Source organism: Scyliorhinus torazame, chromosome 18 (assembly GCF_047496885.1).
Source record: "Scyliorhinus torazame isolate Kashiwa2021f chromosome 18, sScyTor2.1, whole genome shotgun sequence".
Taxonomy (NCBI): domain Eukaryota; kingdom Metazoa; phylum Chordata; class Chondrichthyes; order Carcharhiniformes; family Scyliorhinidae; genus Scyliorhinus; species Scyliorhinus torazame.
In genome coordinates, this window is record NC_092724.1 from 120,872,496 (window position 1) to 120,885,041 (window position 12,546).

Consider the following 12,546-nt stretch of genomic DNA (forward strand, 5'->3'; position numbering starts at 1 on the left):
CCAGGGGATCCAGATAGCCCAAAACTGGACCCGTCTCCACGCGTGGAATCTCTCTAGCCTGGTGGAGGAGGTGAAAGGGGACCTGTGGAGGCGGGACCCACTCCTGCTCTTCCTAGCACGGAGAATGCAGACCAAAAAGATGAACCTCCTGCCAAGGTTCCTCGTCATATTTAGGTCACTCCCGATCTTCAGCCCCAAATCCTTCTTCACTAAGGTAGACAAACTAATCTCTGTCTTTATGTGGGCGGGACAGTGCCCCAAAGCCTGTAAAACTGTCCTGCTGAGAAGATGGGGGGCTTAGCACTCCTGAACCTCCTGTTCTACTATTGGGCAGCAAATTTGAAAGCGTGCGGGTGAAAGAGGCCTCCTATATTGGGATGTCCCTGCAGGCACTGGTCACCACCCTACTCCCATTCCCCCCCCCCACCCCGGCCAAGTACTCGACGAGCCCGGTGTTAGCAGCCAAACTAAAAGTCTGGAACCAGTTCAGACACCACTGTAAGCTAAAAGACATGTTTGTCTCAGCCAGGGTGAATGCCGCCTCATGTGCGAGGCTGAGCCTGATGTAGCTGAAGGTGGTGCACAGGGCACAACTGACCAGGACATGCATGAGCGTTTTTTCCCGGATGTGGAAGACAGATGTGAGTGATGTCAGGGGGGGTCCGGCGAACAGCTCCCACATGTTTTGGTCCTGTCCAAGACTGATCGAATTCTGTTTCTTTTAATATAAATTTTAACTATCCAAATTTTTTTTTCAATTAAGGGGCAATTTAGTGTGGCCAATCCACCTAACCTGCACATCTTTGGGTTGCGGGGGTAAGACCCACGCAGGAACGGGGAGAATGTGCAAACTCCATACAGACAGTGACCCAGGGCTGGGATCGAATCCGGATCCTCAGTGCCGTGAGGCAGCAGTGCTAACCACTGCGCTATCGTGCCGCCCTCAACTAATCGGATTCTGGACCAGTTTTCTCCAGGCCAAGTCAGAGGTTGTGGGGGTTAAGGTGGAGCCATGCCCATTAGTGGCGGTCCAATGGGTGTCAGAACAGCCAGAACTCTTCGAGGGGAGGGGGCGCCGTCATCCTGGCCTTCGCCTCCTTGATATCACGGTGACGACTCCTCCTCGGAGGGAGATTGGCAGCGCCGCCCAAGGCCTCAGACTGGCTGGCTGACCTGGCAGAAATCCTGAGGCTAGACGTTCCACTCCAGGAGGAAGCAGTTCGCCACCATCTTCAAAGATCAATTAGTGATCAGCAGCTAGGGGGGAGGAGAGCGAGACTGGGGTGAGGGGAAGGAGTAAGGGAGAGCGAGACTGAGCGGAGGGGGGAGAATAGTATCCACACTACTGCAAAAAAATAAAACAATGGTTTGCACTATACCCGTTGCATGGGTGCTTACAAGCTCTACCTCTGTGACATTGTCCTGCGGTTGATGTTTAAAAATATATATATTTTTTTTAAATGTACAAAATGACACACTGCCGCTTTGTAAAGTTTATGGGAATATTGATCGAAATATGGAGTAGAATAAAACCAGAAGCAGATATTGGATACCATCTAAAAAAGGGGGAACTTTTCTTATTTTGTAAATTGTTCATATAAACTATGGTCAATTGTTCAAAGAATTACTTACCTCAAAGAAAGAAAAGTCTTTGCTAATTTTCCCAAAATGCGGTCATTCCCAATCAGCATAATGCGTGCAGTGTTCGGCTTTTGGTGTTTGATGTTAAATAACAATGTACTGCAACCAAACTTCCGCTGGAGTTTCGTATCAGCCCCTGTCGCTGTATTATCAGGAATATCGGAAAGCAGCAGCGTGTTATCTAAATCATAACTTTTCTTCTTCATGCCGTCCCTTCTGAACAACTTGCTCTGCGTTTTGTCATCCTCTCCAGCAGGGGGTGGATCTCCACAGTCTCTAACAATACCACTGTCTGTGGACAGAACTGATAACCTCGTTGGCTCAAAGTTAAGGCTGTCTGTTGGCTCACTCAGCTCAGAATTGTCAGAGTCACTGTTAGCGATATCTTGGCTGTTGCCAAATCGATTTTTAACAAATTGCACCAGTTCCTTCCCTGCAAAAAAATATAACAACATGAGCCAGAGGCGAAACACTGTGAAGATAATATACACTTGCAGGACCTGTTGCATATGTTGCATATAAGCTGGAGAGCTTGGCACTCTGGAGCTGCTTATAAGCTCTCCAATTCTCACACACTCGCATTCCAGCCCAAAAGAATAGCTCAGAGAAGACCAGCACCGTGCTTCACTGAGTTGGAGCTCGATCAAATGTTGGACGCAATAGAGGAGAAGCGGGACACACGCTTCCCCTGGGATGGGCAGGAGGCTGTCCTTAACCAGGCTTGGGAGGAGGTGGCAGTGGTGGTGAGTGAAGGTGGGGTTCAGCGATGATACCTCTTAAAACTGAATCGTTAGCATGCCACTAGAGTAGATTTACATAAGTTACTTTATTAAGGATTGAGATGAATTATAGGACTGAGTAATCATTATTAACCATTAAACATGTATTTTAGGACATAGCAGTAATAAGCCATCAAATGGGATTTAGGATAGCTAACTTGACCAAAAGGACATTACTTCGGACATCTTGTCTTTGTGAAACAATTCAGGGTGCTGGTTCGGTTGTTCTGTTTCTCACAAACAATAAATGCAAGCAGCTGTCAGGATGAGGATCAATCATGCGCTGCTTGCGATTCTATTGGATAAGTTTAAAAATAGCAGCTTCAGGGATTGGATCGCGTCCAACTGGGGTGGGCTCTTGATTTTTGAACGTTGTCTAATTACTGTGTTCGGGTCTTTGTTCGGCAGAACAGGTCTTGGCCGATATCCAGTCTGTTCTCCGTGTACACTTAACAAGCTTGATTAAATAAGCCATCTTGTCCAGGTTGTGGTGTTTTGTTCCTTTCTGTACTGAGCTGAGCCACAGGGAATAACCCCACGTGGAAGCTGACTCAATACACAGGTCTTGAAACCACTCCTACATCAGTGAGTGCTGCCAGCCTCACCAGGAGGACCGGCACGCAAAGCCAGAATAAAATAAATGACCTTCTTAGGGCAGCTCGAGAGACTCACCACCTCTTGATTTGATTTGATTTATTATTGTCACATGTATTAGTATAGTGAAAAGTATTGTTTCTTGCATGCTGTACAAACATTGCATACCGTACATAGGGAAGGAAGGAGAGACTGCAGAATATAATGTTAGTTATAGCAAGGTGTAGAGAAAAGATCAACTTAATACGAGGTAGGTCCATTCAAAAGTCTAATGGCAGCAGGGAAGAAGCTGTTCTTGAGTCAGTTGGAACGTGATCTCAAACTTTGGTATCTTTTTCCTGACGGAAGAAGGTGGAAGAGAGTATGTCCGGGGTGCGTGGGGTCCTTAATTATGCTGGCTGCCTTTCTGAGGCAGTGGGAATTATAGACAGAGTCGATGGATGGGAGGCTGGTTTGCGTGATGGACTGGGCTACATTCACAACCTTGTGTAGTTTCCTGCGGTCTTGGGCAGAGCAGGCTCCATACCAAGCTGTGATACAACCAGAAAGAATGCATTCTATGGTGCATCTGTAGAAGTTGGTGAGGGTCGTAGCTGCCATGCCAAATTTCCTCAGTCTTCTGACAAAGTAGAGTCATTGGTGGGCTTTCTTAACTATAGTGTCGGCATGGGGGGTCCAGGACAGGCTGTTGGTGATCTGTACACCTAAAAACTTGAAGTTCTCGACCCTTTCTACTTCGTTCCCATTGATGGAGATGGGGGATGTTCTCCACTACGCTTCCTGAAGTTGATGACAATCTCCTTCGTTGCCCCTGGCATCACTCCTATCTCTCACTCCTCACGTCACCCTTCCCCCAATCCCCAAGAGGCCAAGCAAAACCCACCTGCCTGCATCTCCCTTACCTCCCACCCTCCGCCAAATCCCAACATCCGATTGTCCTCTTTGGCCAGGTGCCTTGCACACACATGCCACCTGCTAAGGATCCCCCTCCCCACCGCGTGTAACTCACTTCCATGCATCTCTCCACGTCCTTCCTGTATCCCCTAGGACAAGGCAGCCCATAACAGGCAAGAGTGTGATAAATCCGGCGGCGGCATTCCGGTATTAAGAGCGCAGATCTGCACGGAGCAGGAGGCAATCGAGTTAGCCGGAGAGATAGATGAGAGGGTTATCCCTGAAGTGCTGGTCAGTATGTGGCAATCAAGAGAGCTCCCATTGCAAAATTATGTCCCTATATCAAGTGTGTCATCCCTCTCCCACAGACCATTCCTTCCCAAGGCTTCCTTCCTCATGTCTCTTGCCCTGCAGGATCACCATCAGACCAGGCCGGCCCGTTTGGGGTACCTTGTCCTCAGCCACATTTGGGAGTGGAGAGGGAAGGGGTTTGAGAGGGTAAGGGATATGTTTCTGGAAGGGTGGCTTGGAGGAACTGAAGGACAAAGCTGGACTGGTGGGGTCAGATACATTTAGGCACTTCCAGGTACGGGATTTTGTTCGTCGGACATTCCCGACGTTTACGGTAGCGCCACCGTCTGCTTTATTGGAGAGGATTCTTTCCTGCGCAGGATTGGAGGAGGGCAGCATGTTTGAGATGTATGGACGGATCTTGGGGGAGGAGCCGGCCCTGATAGAAGAGGTGATGGCCAGGTGGGAGGAGGAGCTGGGACCCATTTTGAAGGAAGAGGAAGAGATGTGGAGTGAATCCCTCCACAGGGTATGTTATATCATCCTGCCCGAGGTTGAGTTTGATTCAGCTCAAGGTAGTATTCTAATTTGGGTAACCTCTCCTCGTAACTTAACCTCTGTAGTCCAGGTATCATTTTTGTAAACCTACGTTGCGCTCCCTCCAAGACCAAAATATCTTTCTTAAGGTGTGGTGCCCAGAACTGCTCACAGTATTCCAACCCTGGTCTAACCAGGGTTTAGTATCGCTGCAGCATAACCCCAGTGTCTTTATACTCCAATCCTCTAGATATAAAGGCTAGCATTCCATTAGCCTTTTTGATTATTTTCTGCTCTTGTTCATGGCATTTTTAGGATCTATGCACCTGAAATCCCAAGTCTCTTTGCCCATCAACTGCACCAAACCTCTTTCCATTTAGAAAGTATTCTGCTCTACCCTTTTTTGGTCCAAAATGGATAACCTCACGCCTGCTTACATTGAATTCCATCTGCCACAATTTTGCCCATTCAATTTTGCCTATTGACCCTGCAGGGCAGGGGCTGGTTTAGCACACTGGGCTAAATCGCTGGCTTTTAAAGCAGACCAAGGCAGGCTAGCAGCACGGTTCGATTCCCGTACCAGCCTCCCCGAACAGGCGCCGGAATGTGGCGACTAGGGGCTTTTCACAGTAACTTCATTTGAAGCCTACTTGTGACAATAAGCGATTTTCATTTCATTTTTTCTTCCCATATCATGCATATTTGTGACATTGTCAATGTGTCTTTTTTTACAAAATGAGGCTGAAATTGTTATAAGTTCACTTAACAAAGCTAAGGCACAGGTCAATAGAGGAGCAGTGGCTGACATTTAAGGGGATATTACAGAACATACAGAATAGATACATTCTAATGAAAGAAAAGCTACAATGGGAGGACCAACATCAGTGGTTAACAAGAAAATTAAAGGTTGTATCACATTTAAAGGAAAAGCATATAATCACAAAGATGGGCGGTAAGTCAGAAGATTGGACAAATATTAAAAACAGCAAAGAATGACTAAAATATTAATAAGGATGGAAAAATGAGACGACGCGAGAAAGCTCGTTAGAAACATGAAGACGGTTAGCAAGAGTTTCTATAGCTATTAAAAAAAGACAAGAGTTAACAAAATGAGTGTTGGTCCTTTAGAAAGTGAGTCTGGGGAGATTAATAATGGAAAATAAGGAGATGAATTGAACAGGCATTTTGCATCGGTCTTCAGTTTACAAGATACAAGGAACATTCCAGAAATAGCTGTAAATCAAGAAGTGGAAAAGAGGAAGGAACTCAAGAAAATTACAATCACCAAGGAAGTGGTACTGAGCAAATTATTAGAACTGCGGGCTACCAAATCCCCAGGTCCGGGTGGACTTCATCCTAGGGTCTTAAAAGAAGTTGACGTGTTGGCTTTAATTTTCCAATATTCTCTAGATTCGGGAAAGGCTCCATTAGATTGGAAAATAGTGAATGTAACTCCTTTAATCAAAAATGGAGAGATACAGAAAGCAAGAAACGACAAGCTTAATATCTATCATAGGGAAAATGTAAGACGCTGGTATTGAAGATGTTACAGCAGGGCAGTTTGAAAATTTCAATGCAAACAGGCAGAGTCAACATGGTTTTGTGGAAGGGAAATCATGTTTAACCAATTTATTAGAGTTCTTCGAGGAAGATAACATGTGCTGTTGATAAAAAGGAACCGGTGGATGTTCTGCACTTAGATTTCCAAAATGCATTTGATAAGGTGTCACATCAAAGATTATTGTGGAAAATAAAAGCTCATGGTGTAGGGGGAAACATATTGACATGGATAGAAGATTAGTCAGCTAGCTAACAGGAAACAGAGTAGGCAGAAATGGGTCATTTTCTAGTTGGCAAGATGTAACAAGTGGTGCAACACAGGGATAGGGCTTAAGTAAGGTGCTCTTTCCAAGGGCCGGTGCAGTCTTGATGGGCCAAATGGCCACCTTCTGTGCTGCAAATTCGATGAGTCTATGATTTATATAAATTTGGAGCTTCAACTTTGGCAGGATTGGACAGAGTCAGTGTGGATTTAGGAAAGGAAAATTATTGCTCGGCACATCTATTGAAATTCTTCAAGGATGTAACAATTGATGAGGGGGAGAAAATGGGTGTGGTTTATTTGGACTTTCAGATGGCTTTGGAAAAGGTCTCACGTAAGAGTTTAGCATGTAAAATTAAAAGCGCATGGGAATGGGCGTAGTGTATTGAGAAGGATAGAAAACTGGTTGGTAGGCAGGAAACAGATTAGGAATAAACAAGTATTTTTCCAAATGGCAGCCAGTGACTTGTGAGGTACAGTAGGGTTCAGCGCTAGGACCCCAACTATTCACAATGTATAGTAATGATTTAGATGAGGGAAATAAATATATTTCCAAATTTGCAAATGGTGGAAGGCTGGTTGGGAGGGTGAGCTGTGAAGAGGATACAGAAATGTTTCAATGTGATTTGGTCAAGTTGAGTGAATGGGAAAATGCATGGCAGATGCAGTATAATGAGGACAAATGTGAGGTTATCCACTTTGTTAGCAAAAATGGGAAGGTAGGTTATCTGATGGCTATAGATTGAGAGAGGGATATGTGCAACAAGACCTTGGTGTCCTTGTATACGAGTCGCTGAAAGTAAGCATGCAGGTGCAGCAGGTGATGAAGAAGGCAAATGATATGTTGGCCTTCATAGTGAGAGAATTTGAATACAGGAGCAGGGCTGTCTTGTTGCAGTTATACAGGGTCTTGGTGAGGCCACACCTGGAATATAGTGTGCAGTTTTGGTCTCCTAATCCGAGGAAGGATGTTCTTGTCAAGGGGCAAGTTTAGCAGATGTTTACCAGACAGATTCCTGGGATAGTTAGACTGACCCTTGAGGAGAGGCTGAGTCAGTTAGGATTATATTCATTGGCGTTTGAGAAGAATGAGGGGGTGATCTCATAGAAACCTATAAAATTCTAACAGGACTAGACAGGGTAGATACAGGAAGGATGTGGACAGTCCAGGAAAACGAATCACAGTCTAAGGATATGGTGAGATGAGTAGAAGCTTCTTTACCCAGAGAGTGGTGAGTCTGTGGAATTCTTTACCACATAAAGCAGTTGAGGCCAACACATTGTTATGTTTTCAAAGAGGGTTAGATATAGCTCTTGGAGCTAAAAGGATCAAAGGATATGGAGGGAAAAGCAGGAAAAGGTTACTGAGCTGGATGATCAGTCATGATCATAATGAATGGTGGAGCAAGCTCAACAGGCTGAATGACCTCCACCGCTCCTATATTCTAGGTTTATGGGCGAGATCCTATGGTTGTTCATGATGGCGAGATCTTCCGGTCTCGCCACCGCTGAGAATCACTGGGAGGCCAGAAAATCTCACCCATTATGTTTACAATTTATATAAATCATAGAATCATTGCATTTACAGCGCAGAAGACGGCCATTCGGCCCATCAAGTCTGCACCAGCCCTTGGAAAGAGCACCCTACTTAAGCCCGCACTTCCATCTTATCCCTGTAACTCCGTCGCCCCAACCTAACCTTTTGGACACTAGGGGGCAATTTAGCATGACCAATCCACCTCACCTGCACATCTGTGGACTGTGGGAGGAAACCGGAGCACCCGGAGGAAACCCACGCAAACACGGGGAGAAAGTGTAAACTCCACACAGACAGTCACCTGAGGCCGGAATTGAACCCGGGACCCTGGAGATGTGAGGCAGCAGTGCTAACCACTGAGCCACCATGCCGCCTTGAATGAATTTGCTGATGTCACAAAGATAGGTAGGAAAGATATGAAAATGACATAATGAGGCTACAAATGGGTAAAGTGAGTGACCAGGTAAATGAAATAAAATGCGGAAAAATGTGAAATTGGCCATATTGGCAGGAGGAAAGAAGCACATTATCTAAATGTTGAGAGATCGCAGAGTTCTGAGATGCAGAGGGATCTGTGTGTCCTTGTGCATGAATTGCAAATGGTTAGTAAGCAGGTTTGTTTATTGTTTATTGTGGGCGGAAGTGAGAGGCCATGCTTCAGTTATATAGGTGAGAACACATCTATATACAGTGCTGGTCTCCTTATATAAGGAAGTAAATGCAATGGAAACATTTCAGACAAGGTTTACTAGATTAATATCTGGATTGCGAGGGTTGTCTTATGTGGCAAGTAGGACAGGCTAGGCTTATGTCCGCTAGCTTTTAGAAGAGGCAATTTGATTGCGTTATAAAAGATACGGAGGGATTTTGCAGGGTGGATGCTGGAAGGATGCTTCCTCTTGTGGGAGAATCTAGAGATTAGGATTCGCTCTTTAAAATGAAGGGAGCACCTATTTAAGACAGAGATGTAGAGCATTTATTCTCTCAGAGGGACATGAATCCTTGGAACGCTCTTCCTCAAAAGGTTGTGTCTTTGAATATTTTCAAGGCAGAGCTATTTAATTCTTGACAAGCAAGGGGGGGGGGTTATCAGGTGATAATGGGAATGTGGGGTTGAGGTTATAACTTGAGCCATGATCGTATTAAATGGTGCAGCAGGCTTGAGGGGTTGAGTTGCCTTCTGCTCCTAATTCATATAGGAACATAGGAACAGAAATAGGCAATTCAGCCCTTTGAGCCTGCTCCACTATTCAATCAGATCATAGCTGATCTCTTCCTCGTCTCAAATCCACCTCCCTACCTGTTCCCCATATCCCTTTAACCTGTTTTATATATCTATCTCCTTCTTGAAACCATTTAATGACTCAGATTCCACCGCACTATGGGGCAGCGAGTTCCACAAATTCACCACCCTCTGCGAGAAGCAGTTCCTCCTTATCTCAGTTCTAAATCTTCCGTCTCTCAACCTGTATCTGTGATCTCTCATTCCAGATTGCCCCACAAAGAAGAACATTTGGTCTACATATACTTTATCAATCCCTTTTAGTATTTTATATACCTCAATCAGGTCCCCTGTCATCCTTCTAAACTCCAGTGAGTATAATCCCAAAATATTCAATTTCTCCTCATACGTCAACCCTTGCATCCCTGGACTCAATCTGGCGAACCTCCTCTGTACTGCCTCCAATGCCACCACATCCTTCCTCAAATAAGGAGACCAAAACTGGACACAGTACTCCAGATGTGGTCTCAGCAACACCCTGTACAATTGCAACAACACTTCTCTACTTTTATACTCCAGTCCTTTTGCAATAAATGCTTATAAGATAGATTCTCTTCCAAGACAAGTTTGTCAAAGAGCAAGGACTGCACATGGAAAATAGAATATGTAAAACATTCGCCCTTTCATTTCAATCATTATATATTTCATTGCCATTTTCTAAACATTTGCTTTTTTGAAAACATTTGAAAATGGAAATGGCTCATGTTTGGGATGTTGCATGAAATCATTTCTTCTTAAGCAAGAATGTACAATACATTTCAGAATCCTACTATAGACATGATAGTGTTAGAACAAAATACACTCACAGAGTTGGTCATCTTCTTTCCACATGAATAAGCTGATATCTGGATTTGGCAGGAGAATATTCTGTAGCCTGTCATTTGGAGGAAGCACTAAAAACATAAATTACCACACTGCTTTAATATCCTATGCTCTCACGCTGTGAGGCTATTTGTGCCATAAAATTTCACAATATAAATAAAATGTATCGCTCAGAAATGGTTACAGGTGGAGATGAACACTTAACATGATTGATTAAGTGCTATCTCGCTGTAAGCATAGTAAAGAAAGTAATCAAATCAAAGACATTCAGTTCTACCGCAACCAGTTTTGACCAGTAGTGTACAAGTAAACAACAAAATTGAAGGATGAGACTTCATGAACATCCCAAAGCTGAATGATGGGGGAGCCCAGCATGTTGGTCAAACGACAAGGCTGAAGCATTTGCAGTCACCTAAAGTCATACAGTGCCAAGTGGATGGTCCATCTCAGATAGCATTTGTCCCAGTATGGCATCAAGGACCTGTTAAATTGAAGTAAATAGGGATCATGGGAAAACTCTCCACTGGCTGGAGTCATACCCAGCACAAAGGAATTTGGTTGTGGTTGTTGGAGGCTCATCGTTTCAAACCTAGGATATTGCCCCAAGGAGCCCCTACAGCAGTGTCTTATTTCCAACCATATTGAGCTGCTTCATCAATGACCATCCCACCATCATAAGGTCAGAGTGGAAATGTTCGCTGATGATTGCACAATGTTCAGTGCCATTTGGAACTCCTCAGATAAGGAAGCAGTTCTTGTCTGCGCACAGCAATAACTGGACAACATTAAGGTTTGGGCTAGTAAGTGGCAGGTAACATTCTGTGTTTGCGTGGGTTTCACCCCCACAACCCAAAGATGTGCAGGGTAGTTGGATTTCCCACGCTAAATTGCCCCTTAATTGGAAAAAATTAATTGGGTACTCTAAATTTATTTTTAAAAAGAAAAAAAAGGGACAATCATCCCTCTCCCTTTAAATCATTTATACAATTTTCAATTACTGATTAACTTCATACTAAATACTAACTCAACATTTTGTAATTAGTGGACAATTATAAATCAAATCTTTGAGGGGGTTTACTGTTTCTTGTCGAGTGGCATAATTGTGTTGTCTGAGATGCTTCCAAAGTTTCGACATTAACAGGATCTGCAACAATGGTTACCTCATCTAGCACAGGCAATTCTCACACTGGACACATTGGTTTCGCCGAGGCTGGCAATGTGTCTAAAAGATTTAATGCCCCGATGATTTCATCTGGACTGGAATGCAGCCAAGAGCATCCATCGCATTTGCTTTGTGTGTTCCATGCTGGTGCTTGAAAGTGTATTCATAGGCGGACAGAGTTAACGCCATTGTTTAATTCTTGCCAAGGTGATCAGTGGGATAGCCTTGTCCTGTTTGAAGAAACCCAAGACCAGTTTGTGGTCAGAAACAATGGTAAAGTGTCCGTCATGTAAGTACTCGTGGAATTTCTTCATGCCAAAAACTATTTATAGTCCTTCCTTTTCGACTTGTGAGTGGCCTTTTTCATCCTCTGAGGGGGTTCTGGCACATACCCTATCGTCCTCGTCCTTTCAGACCCATCTCATGGGACAACACCACACCAACAACATAATGGAGAGGCATCGCAGGTCTATATTAGTTTTTTCCATGGGTTGAAGTGTACTTACAGGTTTGAGGAATATAGCAATTGCTTTACTCTGTTGAAAGCATCCTCCGGGGGAGCTTTCCAAGACCAACTATGGTGTTTCTTTAGCAGAATATGCAAGGGGGCCAATACTGTTGACGTGTTTGGTAGAAAATGTCCATAGTGGTTTACCATCCCCAAAAAAGATGTGAGTGGACTATCGATGGTGGCGATGTGCTGAGTGGTTGCACAAAAGGTGGCTCTCCCTTGGGAACTTCAATTTAGGCCATTTTAACCCATATATCTGTTATCAAAATAACAAAAAAAACCTCCACCCTCACCCTAAACTAACAACTATCCAAGGAAATGCCTTCAAACCAGTCATGGAGCTGGAAAAATAGCAAGAGTAGAACTTGGGAGAGGAAGATCCAGACCTCAGAGCGAATAATGAAGACAGTATGGCTGCGGTAACCAATCACTGGGGACCCAAAGTTAGGGGCCCCCTATCTATATATATATGTTATATTTGTATGCATTCCTGTTGATCTTCCTTTCATATTCCCATTTTGTAGACTCCTCTAGATTTTTGTGTGGCGTTCCTTGCAATGTTGTTATAAATAAATGCAAAACCAATAAAAAAAGATTTGAGTTCAATTGTGTTTGTGGGGGTAGGTGCCTCCTTTAGGGCCTGGACTTGTGCATCCAAGTGGGTCACCTTAGTG

The 12,546-nt window shown here is 44.3% G+C and overlaps 1 protein-coding gene across 3 annotated transcripts in view; it reads right to left on the minus strand.

Annotated features, from left to right (window-relative positions):
* LOC140395474 (phosphoinositide 3-kinase regulatory subunit 6-like) overlaps window positions 1-12,546 on the minus strand; it is a 174,523-nt gene that overhangs the window by 43,500 nt on the left and 118,477 nt on the right. For all 3 annotated transcript variants that reach the window (XM_072483260.1, XM_072483262.1, XM_072483261.1), the window contains exons 11-12: window positions 10,184-10,270; window positions 1,633-2,074 (exon numbers count right to left, since the gene is read on the minus strand). In XM_072483260.1, coding sequence (XP_072339361.1) covers window positions 1,633-2,074; window positions 10,184-10,270 — 529 coding nt within the window. The remainder of the gene's footprint in view (window positions 1-1,632; window positions 2,075-10,183; window positions 10,271-12,546) is intronic.